Source organism: Xyrauchen texanus, chromosome 29, assembly GCF_025860055.1.
Source record: "Xyrauchen texanus isolate HMW12.3.18 chromosome 29, RBS_HiC_50CHRs, whole genome shotgun sequence".
Taxonomy (NCBI): domain Eukaryota; kingdom Metazoa; phylum Chordata; class Actinopteri; order Cypriniformes; family Catostomidae; genus Xyrauchen; species Xyrauchen texanus.
In genome coordinates, this window is record NC_068304.1 from 17,169,134 (window position 1) to 17,186,935 (window position 17,802).

General features: G+C 36.3%; 1 protein-coding gene across 1 annotated transcript in view; it reads right to left on the reverse strand.

The window, feature by feature from the left end:
* The window catches only part of bmal2 (basic helix-loop-helix ARNT like 2), a 35,441-nt gene extending 19,138 nt beyond the window's left edge, over positions 1-16,303 (reverse strand). The window contains exons 1-7 of the mRNA XM_052096768.1: positions 16,246-16,303; positions 6,178-6,304; positions 5,860-5,913; positions 5,681-5,722; positions 5,063-5,220; positions 4,832-4,911; positions 4,572-4,664 (exon numbers count right to left, since the gene is read on the reverse strand). Of these exons, the coding sequence (XP_051952728.1) occupies positions 4,572-4,664; positions 4,832-4,911; positions 5,063-5,220; positions 5,681-5,722; positions 5,860-5,913; positions 6,178-6,304; positions 16,246-16,303 (612 nt within the window). The remainder of the gene's footprint in view (positions 1-4,571; positions 4,665-4,831; positions 4,912-5,062; positions 5,221-5,680; positions 5,723-5,859; positions 5,914-6,177; positions 6,305-16,245) is intronic.
* Between the last annotated feature and the right edge of the window lie 1,499 nt (positions 16,304-17,802).

Below are 17,802 nucleotides of genomic sequence, written 5' to 3' on the forward strand. Positions count from 1 at the left end.
ACAGTCTGTGTTGGTTTGGGGAGCCATGTCATCGGCTGGTGTTGGTCCACTGTGCTTTATTAAGTCCAGAGTCAACGCAGCCGTCTCACGGGACATTTTAGAGCACTTCATGCTTCCTTCAGCAGACAAGCTTTATGGAGATGCTGACTTCATTTTCCATCAGGACTTGGCACCTGCCCACACTGCCAAAAGTACCAAAACCTGGTTCAATGACCATGGTATTACTGTGCTTGATTGGCCAGCAAACTCGCCTGACCTGAACCCCATAGAGAATCTATGGGGCATTGCCAAGAGGAAGATGAGAGACATGAGACCAAACAATGCAGAAGAGCTGAAGGCCGCTATTGAAGAATCTTGGTCTTCCATAACACCTCAGCAGTGTCACAGGCTGATAGCATCCATGCCACGCCGCATTGAGGCAGTAATTAATGCAAAAGGGGCCCAAACCAAGTACTGAGTACATATGCATGATTATACTTTTCAGAGGGCCGACATTTCTGTATTTAAAATCCTTTTTTTTTATTGATTTCATGTAATATTCTAATTTTCTGAGATTTCATAAGCTGTAAACCATAATCATCAAAATTATATCAAATAAAGGCTTGAAATATCTTACTTTGCTTGTAATGAGTCTATATAATATATTAGTTTCACCTTTTAAGTTGAATTACTGAAATTAATGAACTTTTGCACGATATTCTAATTTTTCGAAGTTTCACCTGTATGTATATATATATATATATATATATATATATATATATATATATGTGAGAGGCAAGATGACACTAGCTGAGTTTAAATAAAACGAGAGCTCATCCATCCGAAGTGTGATAAGAGACATGAAAGAAGGGCCGGATGAGCGGTCATTATAAAGCCTTGCTACTGACGACGATCATTATCGGTCATAAAATGTTGCGACTGACAAATCAGAATCAAACATTTCAGATAGCCGTGTAATAAGAATCTTAATGTTCAATTGTTTTCCTAACCTGGCCATATTCTGCTGCACCTGCTGTGCTTTCCCAGCCCCAAGGGTCCCAGGGCCTGACTGGCTTCCTCTCTGAGCCTGCATTTCATCTCCATAGTGAATTCATTTAGAGGCTGATGAGTAGTGGATGGTCCTTGCAGTACCACACTAACAAGCTGGGAACTATCTGACATCTAGCTATCTACACTTACCATTTTGTGAAACACTAACATTCCCTTCAACATTAATGTTAGATGGACCTCTCAACAGGTTCACTAAACGCCTTGCTGTGTTCTGTATTTCCACCTATTTTCAGTTATTATCAAAGACAGAAAACATATATATATGTTTTCTGTCATATATATATATATATATATATATATATATATATATATAAATAAATGCACAAAACATCTTACAGCTACAAGAAATTAAGGAGAAATTTAGATTAAACCATAACCTCTTTACTGTCTAATAAAACCCATTATATTAGTTAGTGAAAGAGTATGATAAGGGTGGTATCAATGCCTTAGACTTTCAATCAATGTCTGGGGCATTTAAGAGTAAATGGTTGAAATCATACTTATCACAACCTTACTCTATGTGGTTTCACATACCTAGATCTCTATTTAATATAATAGGTGGGCTTGAATTTCTTTTAAAATGTGATTTTGAGGTAACTAAGATTCCTATTAAATTATCAAACTTCCACAAACAACTTCTCCAATACTGTAAAATTACATTTACCCATAACTTTGCTCCCCATGGATCCACCCTATGGAATAACAGGGTCATTACAATTAATAGGAAATCATTGTTTAAAAGTGATTGGTATGAGACAGGTATTGTGTTTGTGAATGATATATTAGATGATAATGGTAACTTCTTGGAACATATTGCCATTTTGCTCAAGTATAATCTTAACCGCACTTATAGAGAATATAATAAAATGTGTAAATCAATACGTTACCATTATTACAGTTGATCCAAAACACATTGATGTATGTGATAATAAGACTTTCACCAACCTTACCAAATCTAGTAATTAATGAAATGTAATTTACATTACAGTAAATGTAATAACAAATGTATTAATGATTTTTTGAAATCTAGAATGTTTTTGGATTATAATAGAGGATTGTGTGTACAAGTTCCAAATATGAATTTCCTCTAAAGTCAAAGAGACTCACTTTAAAATAATTTATAAAATATATCTGGTAGCTGACTTTCTTAGAAAGAGGTTTAAATTTGAAGTAGATCCCTGTGTATTTTGTAAGGCAGCTGATGAGACTCTGGAACACTTGTTCTTTTTATGTCCTATGGGCAAAAGCTTCTGGTCTGATTTACATAATTGGCTGTCATTTAAGATTGATGACATCCTGATGTTTGACTTATCACAAATTCTCTTTTATATGAATAATGTAGATTCATCCCTATCTGATATGGTTAATATGATTGTTCTCGTGGGTAAATATCATATTCATTGTAGTAAGTGGAGATATTCGAAGCCTTCTTTTTCATGGTTTATGAACGATTATAAATTGACGATAAAATGTCTTAAATTGCAAGAAAGATGTGTGGTGATATATCCAGACAATTGTTTTGATAAATTCCCACTTGTATGCTTCGTATAAAGGATGCATTTATTTGTATTTTTTATTTAATATTTAAAATTTTTTCTCTAGCCTTCTGCTCTCGAGACCTTTTTTTTTTTTTTTTTAACTAATACCAGCTTGTTGTTTGCTTTTTGTTGTTTAGTATTGTGTAGGGGACGCTTTTCTTTCATTTACACTGACAATATTTGTATTGTTCCTATTGATGTATATTTCTTATTTCTCCCCTAAGAGAGTTTTGTATGTTTTTTTCTTGTCCAAAAAAATAAAAAATATAGTTCCCGCTTTCTGTCTGTCCTCGTCCAACAACAGCCAATCAGGAGAGATTCGAAGAGATGCAGCCAATCAATACAGGATTTGGTCAGCAGCCAATAGCATTTGTTAACAGAAAGGATTGGGATTTCAGCTGCGCGTGTGTGCAGAAAATGATTAGCGCGCAAATTCTGCAGGTTTACATTTTAAGTGCGAACAGTGTCATGATGCTCACACTGTTGTAATTTACTTGTGCTGTTTTGTCCAAGATTTAGCGCCATAGTGCTTGTGTTTTAGCAACACGCAAATAAATAAATATCGATATAAAAATATATTCCTCAAAAGCTTATATATATCAATATCGTTTTATCGCCCAGCCCTAGATAAAAGCGTCTGCCAAATGCATGTAAATGTAATGCAAAATTCTGAGATTCCTCCAAAGTACTTGAGTGCATATACACGGACATTAAGGACAGTCACTATTTTACATTGGTGTGTAAAAATGGGTATATTTCATAGTGTATGTGATTTTCCACTGTACTCCCAGAAATGTTGAATTATTTCCGCTGTGTTGAAATTTTGTTGGGCTCCATCCTATGATGTTTGTTATTCGGTCTGTTCTTGCACATGCACACTCCTCAAAAACCTGTTAGAACATTGCTCATGCGTTTACATGGCCACAATGGGACGTGTTCTACGAGAGAAAACTAGGTGTGTTCAATCACTTTCACTTCATCCCTTAAACGGCGTAAGGAAAATCAGGGGCCGGTTGCATAAACATAGCCATTAACTTAAGACTGTATCTAACAGTTAGTTTGACTAGCTAAAGATGCCATAGAAAGCCTGTTGCATAAAACAAGCTCACAGTTGTCTTTAGTAAGACAGTCTAATTTGCATTGCATTGTGGGAAAAATAAGACCTGAACAGTTAAAAAAAATGGCCGACAGTGGACGCTCAATCAGTTTTTTATTCGCTGAGAATATTTGCTTATTAGAGGACTACAGTGCTTCAAAATGTATTTTAATGAACACATTTATTGATTTAACCCAAATAATTAAAAACACAACATTTTGTTAAATTTTTTTAAGTCAAAGTCTTCAACCAAGTCTCAACTCAAGCCGCTTTCAGCCCCCACTGGCTCAGCTGACAGTTATTTTCAATGGCAAAATGGAATGTAAACAAAAGTTAGCCTGAGGTGTGCTGTCTTACATTTTGGTCTTTAATTAGACTGATCTAAGTTTTTATGCAACTGACTGAAAAAATTAAGACCAACATTTTAGACGACTAACTAGTAAGACTAGTCTAAAACAGTTTTATGCAACCGGTCCCAGTTCTCATTTTCATGACAGTTCAGAACACTGCTTTGTGCCTGGAATAAAACCCTGGAATAAACCATTTTCTTACATGCATGTAAACGTGGTCATTGATGACTCATCTTTCACTCATTCATTTTGTCCAATCAAATGGTCTCCAGGTAAGCATGCCCCCATAATGTTCGCCAAATAATAATGTTCATGGCTGTGAACTAAAGACTATTGGCTATTCAAAAAAATGGATGAGCCCTTCGATTCGTCACCCCAAACTTCCTGTTTCAATAGGAAACACATCAACACAGGCAAAAAAAAAAAAAAAAACGGTGCAAGTCAATCCATTTCATGGGGTTTTTACAATAATTCTATAGATAATAAATGAACAGCACTCAAAAAAAACAATTCCTTAATTATAGTCAGCTCTCATACCCGACTGTAGTTAAGTATTTTTAAAACAGACTCTGAGACGAAGACTATTTTTCCACGGTCACAGCCAACCACAAAGAGAAATCCGTCGGCAGCCTGGACAAAAGAGGAGTCATTTGGGTTGATGTTGAAAATTGTAAATTTCGCAATGGCAAACAGTCAAAACACACTGTTTGAACAAAACCTATTTCTGTAATCTTTTACACACACATTTATCAATAATAGCTTTTCTACAACATTGCTCTATAAATTGCAGGATTTACCCTTAGGACAAGGTGTTTAAGCTCATCATCTGGGAGGAATGCAGGTTTGTAATTGGCTTCTGCAAAGAAACTGGTGGCACCTGAAAAAGAGCACTGCATTACACCACTTTACGTTGAGCTGAGGGATTCAAGAACATACATCACTGTATAACATTGCGTTTTTCAAGCTTAATATTGGTCATAGACAAAACATAAATTGTGAAGACATTCCTTTTACATCCTTTTAGGTACCTTTGAGTGATTTGAGGTGCTGGACAGCCATTCGTAACACAGTGAGTTTGTCAAGCTTTCGAGACATGGGGTTACAGGTGGGAATCATCGCTGCCAATTCATCAATCAGGTTATTCATCTTATCTCGCCGTCGTTTCTCAATTTGACTGTGAGGTTCCCTAAAAGTCAACAATGTATTTAATGTTATAAGTACCACTGACAAAGATCTATCAAACTGAACTCTACTGAACTTAATTTCACTAAGTAACAAGCTACTTTAAAGCTGAGTGTGTAATTTCTGCGCCAACAAGCGAAATTGCAAGAATGCAGATTTCTTTCTTAAATGCTCCCTGTTTGCCATTGGCTGAGCAAACAGATAGTTCCGCCCTAAACTCAAATCATTGGTTTAGCCAATGTTGCTGTACCAGGGCTGATCCATTTGTTTTGATAACACCACAGAGACAGTGTTTAAACTTTTGGGAAGAAATTTCCACATTTCTTATTCGTAATACTTTAGTAACTTAACATAACAAATTTACACACTCAGCTTTCATGTACGAGTCTGCATGATTGTGAAAACGAATAATTGCCAAACAAAAAGTATAATTATACTAATCAATAGTTAGATACGATAAGTACCTGACACACTTAATTTTTAAATGCAGGTCATCTCCTTCCGATCTACAACAAATAATATAAAAAATAATTTAATAAAATCGTGATGATAAAATTTTTTATTAAAATCGGGAATAAAGATGCACCATTTTGTGTCAACTAACACATAAATTGTAACCAAGTGTTGGTAATTGGTACAATACCTGCCCTGATCGTCCTCCATATCCTCATCTAGATTTAAAGCAGATTTAGTTTCCCTGGAAACAAAGTGGTGAGATAATTAAAGTGACTCATGAAATGTTGCCGTGACTCGGAGAGGACAGTACAGCATTACCCTTCTCATGCATCTCGGCTCATTCAGATAAGCAGGACATGGGGGGACAGGCAAAACAAAAGGATACTAGTCATACTAAGCAGCAATAAAATCTATATAAGTAAATTTCAAACATTTATACTTGCACACCCACACGCATACTCTTTCTAGACACAGTTGTGGCCAACTCATTTATAAATACACTTACAGGTCCATGCTGCCTTTCCTTTTCCTGGGCAACTCCATGCCTGAGGCCATACCAGCGGCTGAAAAGGGGGTCATCAGACAAGACAGAGAGGCAGAGAGTCCCTGGGGTTCTTCCTCTAGTGCATCTCCTGCCATAGGGAAGATAAATTGTGACACTTTTTACTTAGGTTGTCCTCTTTGCATTGGGACTTGAGAAGATTGATAAAACTAAAACAACTAACGATATTTCATTGTGTCTGTCAGCTATACACTGAAATCAGAAAAATGTGTGTATAACAGCACAAAAGAAATAACAACTCATCAAACAAAAGTTGTCCAGTGATGCCACTTTACTGGTAATCAGTCATCAGTCAGTTGAGTCACAAAGTTGATGTGAATGATTTACTTTTCAAAGAAAAACATTTAAAATAAAATGAATATAAGGATAAATACAACAATGTAGTATTTGTTAACATTAGTTAACATGAAGTAAGTAACAATGAGCAAAACTTTTTAGCACTCAAAAATCTTGAGTAATATTAATTTAGAGAAAATACGAATACATCTTTAAATGCAAATGTTTAAAATGCATTATTGACTAACATGAACTAACAATGAACTATTGTATTTTTAGAAATAAACATGAACCTAGATAAACACTCGCTCATTGTTAGGTCATGATACATGTTTAATGTATTTACTATTGTTAACAAATAGAAACTTATGTTAACATAAATAATGCAAAGAAAAATGCAAATAATCTTCATACAGGAAAATTAGACAAAACTAAATGTAAAATCTATGTAAGATTTTTCAAATGTGCATGTGATCATTCTATCAAGTATACATAAATAGATTTGTAATCATATTACTGCATTTGAAGTTTACAAGTACTGTTATTTAAGCCACTGACACAACTTACCCCAAAGCATCAGACACTTTATACAGCTATCATACCATACTTTGATTTAATAATTCATAACTAATCTTTTATCTTTTGCATGGATGCATATATATATATATATATATATATATATATATATATATATATATACATATACAATATCATGATAAAACATATTAGATCTGAATAAATTGGCTTGATATAAAACTCATATTACCATGTAGAAAATGTATTTTGACACAATTTTTTTTTTTTTACTCGTGTTCTAATGTAAACCTCTCAATTACAGATATCTGTATATAATAGGCACTTTATATGTATGGTAACAAAACAAAAATTATGCAGTTTACAAGATTAAGTGGGCGACACGTCTTACTGACAGACATGTTTTAATGTCACTGTATTGTGGAGACAAACAGAAACAAGCCAAAACACAACTTTAACTTGAGTGCGCTCCACTGTCCAACTATGTGCTACATAACTATGTGAAACCAGGACACTGTGGAATAGATTTCATAACAGACATTGAAAGAATAAGACCATCTGTAATTGACGCACAAACAATCAAAAGGAATTTGTTGTGAATTCAGAGTAATACTTTTTGTCTGACCAATGGCTTAAATAATAAACGGGTCAGGTCGTCACCACGAGAAAAATAAAAAAAAATGTTTTAAAGTGTAATCTTAAAACCCAGAAACCCAGTTTACAACTGGGTCCACATAAACAATTATCAGTCGCATTGAGGTTGGGTGACCATGAGCACAAAACCTAGTTTATCACAGACTATCAACTTGCATCACTCTGTCCTTTTCTCCATACAGACAGTGAGACCAACATGATTTTAATTGAATGTACAGTCTACAGCTTCCTGTGAAAAAAAAGCTTGACGAGCCTTTATAGCAAAATAGTTACAGTGACGCCAAAAATATTTAGACAATAAGTCAAACTTAAAAGTATATTAATTTAAAGGTATAGTTTACCCCAAAATTCTCTGATCGTTTACTCACCCTCATGCCGTTACAGATGTGTATGACTTTCTTTCTTTTGCAGAACACAAATTATGATTTTTAGAAGAATATTTAAGCTCTGTAGGTTCATTCAATGCAAGTGAATGAGGTGCCAAAATGTTGACAATCCAAAAAGTAAATAAAGGCATCATAAAAGTAATCCACATGACTCCAGTGTTTTAGTCCATATTGTCAGAAGTGATATAATAGGTTTGGGTGAGAAACAGATCAATATTTAAGCCTTTTTTGCTTGAAATTCTTCTCCCTGTTCAGTAGGGAGCGATATGCATGAAGAATGTAAATCACCAAAAATACAAGAAGAATGTGAAAGTGATCTGTTTCTCACCCACACCTATCATATCACTTCTGAAAACATTGATTTAACCACTGGAGTCTTCTGGATTACTTTTATGCTGATTTATATGATTTTTGGAGCTTCAAAATGTTGGCTCCCATTCACTTGCATTGTATGGACCAAAAGAGCTGAAAAAATCTTATAAAAATCCTCATTAGTGTTTAGCAGATGAAAGAAAGTCATGCACATCTGGGATGGCATAAGATTGAGTAATAATGAGATATTTTTTCTTAAAAATTATTCCTATAACTTTATAGATAACAAAATATTAAATCAAGTGGTATCTGCAAACAAATTATGCTAGACCATTCTTTATGCCTAACTGCACTTTTCTAAGGCAATTTCTTTCCAATTACTTTTACAATTACTTATATATATATATATATATATATATATATATATATATATATATAGTTTTTTTATATATTGCTTGTAAAGTGTATATGTGCTATTGGCTATAGTAAAACAAGTCTCATATAATTTGTGACATTAAATATTCATATAATACACTATTGTGTTTACACTTCAGCTATTATGTTTATGCTTGTTTGTAGTTGAAAAGTGCAAACACTGTGTCTATCTAAACATTATTGTTTAAGCATTGAGCTGAATGCTTTGAGCAGATATGGGGCTTGTACACGAAACCTGTTTGAAAATATAATATATATAATAATATTATATATATATATATATATATATATATATATATTTTTTCTTTTTTTCAGTTACTGTTGTGCATGAAAGCAAGTATAGCACAAGTAGTACCCACAATTGTATTGTTTTTACCAGTCCTTCTAGCCATTTGTTACTGCCATTCAGCACTATATCCCATAATCCATTCACAAACTCGACACAAGTAGAGCATCTTATTCATAAACAGGCTATCACAGAGCAGTCTGTTTTTCCGCCAGCTTCACCTGTTACCTTAAGCTTCTAAAATCAACAGACATGCTCCACCTGGTCTGGCCCTGAAATGCATGTCCTTGGACCGGCCATGTGTACACATGCCGTGTGTGTGTTTCTATGTATTGTGACATTGCCACGATGTTCAAGCGACAATGGACTGGGCCAGGCAAAACACTAGCTCACGTCCCTGGCTCCTATATTTAACACAGCTCCACAAGCTCTGTGACCTAAATAGTCGTTAACAGATTGGCAACAACCTGATTTTTAATCCTGTGCATGAGAGAAAGCCCATTTCACTGATTCACTATTTATACACTAGTGAGAGTGATTTTCTAAGACTTCACTAACCATTGGACCATTCAAACACACTCTGCACAAAATACAGGTTTAAATTAAACCACACAGTGACATAAAGTGTAATGTGTATGCATGTGTGGGAAAGGAACAAATTTAATTTTTTTCAATTTATTTAATAAAAGAGGTACATGAAAAGGGTCATTCAAATGTCCATACAGAAATCTGGAATTCACAATCTAATTTAAACCAAGAAATTAAGTTACTTAATTACCATAATTCATAATTAAAAAAAGCAAAAATTAAATTAGAATCAGTAGTATTAAATTAGAAAATTTCAAATTAGAAGCATTTCCTTTTAATATTGATGAGAGAAATTTGAATTACAGCACTACATTTGAGCAACCACCGTGACTCTTGCTATCTAGTTTAAATGTGATTAAAAGCAATAGACTTGCACAATAATCAACTGAAGACAAAAACTACATAAACAACAATGCATGCACTACTCTTATAATGGAAAAAACAATGGAGCTGTATGAGATACATGCCTAAACTGAATTGAATTACGTCATACATTGTGCAAGAAACGTGACAAACGTATGTGAAAGTAGGTCAGTGATTCCGCTGAATTGAATAGTGAACTGAATTTTGGTACACTTTTGGCACCACACCTTGGTAGTATTTTAGTAGACCTGCGTTCCATCCAGCCTTATCTCACTGTTCCATCTACCTCTTTCATGTGTTCAAAAAACCTAGATTAATTGTCCGGTTGAAGTCTGAGCAAACAAGTAAACAAAGTCAGTCATTTCCATGTTATCCTTTCTCTAATCTTCATGATGGTGCATCACAGCAAGGTTGCCCCAATATGTTCAATAGATGTGAGTAACGATTTGGCTATTGTAAAACAAGTCTCTTATAATTTGTGACATTAAATATTCATATAATACACTATTGTGTTTACACTTCAGCTATTATGTTTATCTTGTTTGTAAGTTGAAAAGTGCAAACACTGTGTCTATCTAAACATTGCTGTATAAGCATTGAGCAAATGCTATGAGCTTAGCCGGGACTATTCGTCTGTCTGACCAATTTCAGATGTGGGGCTTGTTCAGGAATCCTGTTTGAAAACAATCACTAAGTACACTGATCAGATTATGCTTAATAAGCCAACAAATTGTAAAGTCTAAATACTTCAGACAGGTTTCCTTTATTGGGGTAAGGTCCTAAACGGTGTAAGCGAAAACAGATTGACACATGTATGTCTGTGCCCATTACCCAAATTTTATGTTGAATCTAAATATCTTATGTTCTTACTGATTATCCTAATCAGTGTTGTATGCATAACTGTTTAAGTTTTGACGTCAGAAGCAGAGAAAAACCAGATGATTTCATATCTCATGCAAAAGTACATTTCTTACAATATATTTTTTTGTTTTTTAAATAGGCAGGTTTTTTTCAGTGTATTGCTGTGCATTTAAACATACTAAATTATTTCTAATTTCTGTCTGTGTTGCTAGCGGCTCTGGAATGACCAACCTGGTCTCATAGTGAAAAAGTGACTTAAATAAATTTTTACAAATCTTGTTTCATGTATCTCTAAGTACAATTCCCTGCAGTTTCTAGGAAAAATGAACACTAGAGGCACTACAAATGTGCGTTTTATTCACTTTCACACAAATCATGACTCAATGGCTGATTGTGACTTTATAAATACATATAAAAATAAATGCTGTCAGGCTGGGAATAAAACTTCTCTTTTAAACAGAAAAAATGGTATTTGGGGGTTTTATTTCCCCCTTGTTGCTGTTTTCATCCTTTGGGGGTCCAACTGATAGATCAATCAAGAGAATGCTTGTGACTATTCTGATAATTGGGTCATTTGGGGTAATAATTCTGATAATTGATTGATAGCAATCTGTACCTTTAAAAAAAATGTATCTGTAAAACATTTTAAACTTGCTTTTGGTAGAAGCAATAAAAAAAAATTCACGGCGGCATCTCTTTTCTCACCATGGAGTAAGACTCAGTCTCAATGACAGCACGCCTGTCACGACAGGTTTCACCCAGGGGAGAGTGGAGGCACACAGCTGGCCCCGGGGGCTGCGCAAGTATGCATTTCCCCCAGTGAGCCTTCTTGCACTGGTGCTGTGCAAGGTCAGGGAGTACGAGGAACAATTCACCCTAGTGGCTCCTTACTGGCCCATTCGGATTTGATTCTCAGATCTCACGCTCCTCGCGACAGCACCCTCCCTGGCAAATTCCCATGAGGAAGGACCTTCTTTCCCAGGGATGGGGCACCCTCTGGCATTCACGACCAGACCTCTGGAACCTCCACATCTGGCCCCTGGACGGGATGCGGAAGATCTAAGTCACCTACCACCTGCAGTCATAGACACAATAAACCAAGCCAGAGCTCCCTCTACCAGGCAGCTTTACGCTCTAAAGTGGTGCTTGTTCGCAAATTGGTGTTCTTCCCGGTCTGAAGACCCGCAGAGGTGCGCAGTTCGGTCAGTGCTTTCATTCCTGCAAGAGAGGCTGGAGGGGAGGCTGTCCCCCTCCACCTTGAAGGTGTATGTAGCTGCTATCGCAGCCCACCACAACGCAGTAGATGGCAGGTCCCTAGGTAAGCACGACTTGATTATCATGTTCCTGAAAGGCGCCCGGAGACTGAACCCTCTCCGGCCTAGCCTATTCCCCTCCTGGGATCTCTCAGTGGTCCTCTCGGGCCTTCAGAGACCCCTCTTCGAGCCGCTTGACTCAGTTGAGCTCAAGGCCTTCTCCTTGAAGATGGCCCTCTTGATAGCGCTCGCTTCCATCAAGAGGGTTGGGGACCTGCAAGCGTTCTCTGTCAGCGACACTTGCCTTTAATTCGGTCCGGCAGATACTCACGTCATCCTAAGACTGCGACCGGGCTACGTGCCCAAGGTTCTACGACCCCCTTCAGGGACCAGGTCGTGAACCTGCAAGCACTGCCCCAGGAGGAGGCAGACCCAGCCTTTTCGTTGCTGTGTCCAGTACGTGCTTTCCATATCTATTTGGACTGCACGCAGAGCTTTAGATGTTCTGAGCAGCTCTTTGTCTGCTTCGGCTGACGGCGGAAAGGGAACGCCGTCGCCAAACAGAGGTTAGCTCACTGGGTCGTTGACGCCATCTCTCTGGCCTACCAGACCCAGGCCATGCCAGCCCCCTTGCGGGTTCGAGCACACTCATCGCCTCCGGTCAGCAGCGGTATGCGCATGTGAAGTAAATGCTTTGGCATGTTCATGTGAGTACTGATGCACTTTCAACACACCCAGAAGAGCAGCACTGTTTAAACCTGAGTAGGAAGAACGCTGTACAGAAGAATCCTGGAGTTTTGTGAGGGAAAGCCCCACCACTGCACTGCAATTCTGCAGCAGGTCAGGATAATTGAAGGAAACAAACATTGCAACAACTGGGATATCTGTAAATAAAACAAATCAACAGAGAGTAAAATAGTGAAGTCTTCCTCGGATGCCATGTGTGTTATTTCCACAAGCGTCACTGGAAAATTATGTTGCTATGGTGAAAGCTGCTTACTGACGGAGCTACATGTATACAGGAGTAAAGAGTATGCTGCTTATACAGTGCATGTCAACAGGTATGCTGTTTACTCGTAATAACCCTCTTTCTTGCAATAAGCCACTTTCCGATGTCCATGTAACCATAGTCAATGCCTCAACCGATATGACATCCGTAACACACCAACTCAAATTCATCACATGATAGGCCACGTGAATACGTATACCGCTGCTGACCAGAAGTGATGGTTTACAGTTAAAAAGTACTTAAATATTGATATTTGTCGCAACAAATGTGATTGTAGAAGTAAAATAGCTTGGGATCAGGTGCAGCAACCTGTCATGCAACACATTTCCTCTGTTGTACATATGCTTCTATATATAGACAGTAAGTGCTGCTTAAAACACACACATGTACAGAAGCATGGCAATATAAATCCAATTTCTGCTGACCTACTTTTAATCAAATCTTCTCCTTTAACTTTACGACCTTCGTTTTCCTCACAAATGCGTGTAAATAAAGCCTGTTGACTTTTTATGTTTTTTACATCTTCAGTTTATGAAACTAAAGCATCTTTTAAAACATCCTTTAAACGATGCATTTGTACGATGTGAGAGTAATGATTAAACTTATGTTGACATATGTTTAATAAACATGCAGAGCATAAACACATGCTGCTTCAAGATGTATACAAATCATGAATTAGTCCTAGAGTAGTTCAATTTTAATTACCCTGTCCTGAAACAATCTGTAATTGCAAAACACGACATAATAGCATAATAATAACAATAAAATAATAACAGAAACAGCCAAGCTGTTTCTCATTTCAAGATGGCTAAACTTTTAAATATTTTTATTTTATTTGATTGCATGCGATTGCATGCGATTGCATGCGATGAAAGTTTTTTTTTTATTCTATGCAAGGAATATCTTTAAGTTTGGTTAAAAAAAAAATATATATATATATATATATATAATATTAATGTTTTGCTTGACAAGGCTTTTAACCAAGTACTACGTATTTTGTTAACTTAGGACACTTTAAAGAATAAAATCATATTGTTCTAACTTCTATGCATATTTTTCTAAATACTGTTTATAATTAATGCCAGCAAGAGTATTTTATTTGTCGGCTATGCCAGAATATATCGAATAGCCCTATAAAATGTATTGACATGAAAAAAAAATTAAATCACAGAAATGACTGGAATCTGTAACTCAAAAAGCCAGTTACTTAAGAGACATACTTTCCAGATGAGACCCTAAATTCCAGTCACGTTTTTCAGTGCAAGGGAGGGGAGAGGAGAGAGTGTCTGTCAGGAGACAAGCCAAACTGACAGCAGATTTAGGTTACACATTTTAACAAGAATAAAGAGCACAGTTGTGCTCTTACGATGGACAGCTTCACTTCTACAGATGTTTGTAGCCTAGTTGTGCAAAGGATCACTGATTGAGTTAGGCTGAAGAGAGAAAGCAGCGCCTGAGGAAGATAATGGCAATACAGCCTTGGCTTAAAAGCGTGCCGAGTTTGACCTACATATTACACAACCGTCACGTTACAAGGTTCCAAACACGCTCTGAAATCGGACTAGATCAGGCATCGCTATGACCTCATAATGCAAATGATGCCGATTGATGTCACAATGCACAGCTTCACTCATTAAAGAGGAGACTGAATGCAGTATGGGAAGGCATTTGCACTAGATTTGATCAACAAGAATTATATCATTATATTTTGTCGCCAAATTTAAAATAGACAAATTTTGATTACAAAATATATCTGTGCAACACACTAACTTAAGTAAAGAGAAGTATGGAATAAACTTTAAGAAGCAGTGATAAAATCAGTTTGAAATCAGTCACTATGCGGAGATGTGACTCGGAATTCTAGAAAATGGTCAATTCTTAGGACTCCGTTCCAGAACTTTGTTTATTTCTCTTGGACAAATGTCAATGAAACATCAGTGCAATAAATAGCCAACATGTAATGAAAAAATATTAGAATAATAATAACAAATTAAGGGTATTTATCCAAAGCATGACACCATTTTTACATTTTCCTTGTGCCCTCTAATGCAGTGGTTCTCAACATTTTTGACCCCCCATTGTCTGAGAAATATTCAAAGGCCCCCATGTAGGCTATTCAATATTTATATTATAAGATATTTCCTTAAAACTTTGTGATTCCAGAAATGTCTGAACTGTCGAAGGGAGTTATTACATTTTTCTTTTTTAGCATTGTCAGTAAGTTTAATTATAATAGTTATACAAAATATATCATAATCTATCATATTTTAAATCATATAAAGATATCTTGAGGCCCCCCTGGAAGTGTGCTGAGGCCCCCTAGTGGGTCCCGACCCCCTGGTTGAGACCCACTCCTTTATTGTATAAATCACACCAATTCGTATATATACAAACATACAAAAAAAAAAAAACAATGGATTGCATACTTTTTATTTATTTACTTTTTGCTATTTTCTGGATACTTGTCCGACCCGTACAAATTAGTATGAACTATAAGAATCTTGGTTCTTGGTAGGGCCTACATAAAGGTTTGATTTAAATAAATAAAAAAAAAAAGGCAAAACGAAGAAGATCAATTTCATTCAAATATAAAAAGCGGTAAAAGAATCACCACAAGCTAGTAAACAAACACAATGGAAACATCAAAACAGATTTGTTTTAATGTGACGGCAGCCAATCTGCCAAGGGCTCGAAAATGACTACATCACAACATTCTTGATTTAATGAGCATGCTTCTCGGTCACAATAAGAGCTTCAAAGACATCTCGATGCAGCGTTAGAGCGTAAACAGCACCAAATGTGCCAGTGTTGTGCGTGTAGTTTTTCAGAGCGCTCGTCCAATGCGCCTCTACTCGGTTTGCCCGACTTCGCTCTACTGAACTACTGACCTAGTTTCGCTGCGAACGCAAAGTGTGCAAACCAATCAGCGGGGAACACCGAGAGCTCCCCTCTCCTCCACCCGGCGAACAGCGCGATCTACACCAACTCTCTCCGCTTAAAGCGTTCATCATATACAAGCGGATGCGTCTTGATGTATTTTAAACAGTGAGTTACCTGTCCTTTCCCCCGTCGCTCCGTCACCGCTGCCAACCGCTGTATTCCTCGCAGACATGGCTGGAGCCGGTACTCCGGGACCCAAGTCTCCGATGCTGCATGAGGAGAAGGAAGACGGTGGTAGATATTTGCAAAGGGGGGAGAGAAAGAGGTGAGGGGAGGGGGGGTCGGGGTATATATAATTGATTTAATATTTTATTTCTTTACAACTAAGTGAATTGGCAGGGAGGGCCGAGCATAAAAACGTGAAGGGAGAGGACACGATGATATCAGACCAGTGGTTGAAATCCGGGAAAACGCGGAAGACGCCGATGCTGAATCCCCTCCTACCATCATCTCTTGTGTCCCTCAGTAAGTCACGCGATATGTTATGCAAGCCGAGAAAAATGCGGTCACGGGCGCGATGTCGCAGGTATGCAGTACTGAACCGAACGAGCGACGGAACAGGCAATAGTCTTTCATCTTTGCAACAATGTAGTTAGACTATATCGTATTAGAAATAGAAGTACGTTTTCTAGATCATCATTCTAGATGATGGTATTTATATTTTAGACTTGAGGTTGTGTATTTAATTATTTATTTATCTTTGTGCTTTCTGTTATTTTATAAGGCATTAAATTAGCTGAGTTCACGTAACATTTTTTGATGATTATTTTTGGGTAAGTTAATAAACTTGATAGATGACATTTGTGTAAACGTTTGATAATTAAAAAATGTTTAGCTTATTATTATTAATTATCTCATAAGTAGATAAATGCACTAAATAATTGTAACCATGCTATGTATTTAAATACAGTTTATACTGTATTTTATATAAACATATGAAGCTGGATTGATTCAGGTTTGGCTTTTTATCTGTTTTAATACTTTAATGATTAATTAACTATGTTTGTGAGAAAATATAACATTCAAATGTATCAAAATCTTGAAACATATTTGCGCTTTTAATGTGGTAGTCCTACTGTATGTAGTTGTAAAAATAATACAAATAAATAAATAACCAAAACAGCAAAGACAGTGCGCTTTAAAAGTGCCAATACATTTTTCCAGGCTTGACATAAATGGTTTCTTTTATAGCTGCTACTTGAAATATATTATTTTTTTCCAAAGATTAATTCATAAATAATTAATTCCAAAGATACTTTGTCACAAACTCTCAGTATGGTCATGCACAGTGTACAAATGAAACACCTTTTTACACTTATTATGTTTTAGACCTAGCAAAGAAGTATTAGATTAGATTAGAGGCAATAGTACAGCTAAATAAGTTTGTCAATCACTTTCTCATTCATTAACTTCGTTATACAGGCTTAATGGCTTAATAAGTAAAATAATACCATACAATAATAAAAACATTTAAAAAGTAACAAGAGTGCACACTGTTCTATAAAACTGCCTTGTGATGTTGCGTCACAACGTGCAGGCTTGATATTTGTTATGTTATTGTTACAATGTTTCTTATTATTACTATACTAACCCTACTTTGAACGTTTTACTATCTCTCTGTATGTTTGTTTGTTTTTCAATAAATCCTGTCTTATTTTTCTGGATATGAGG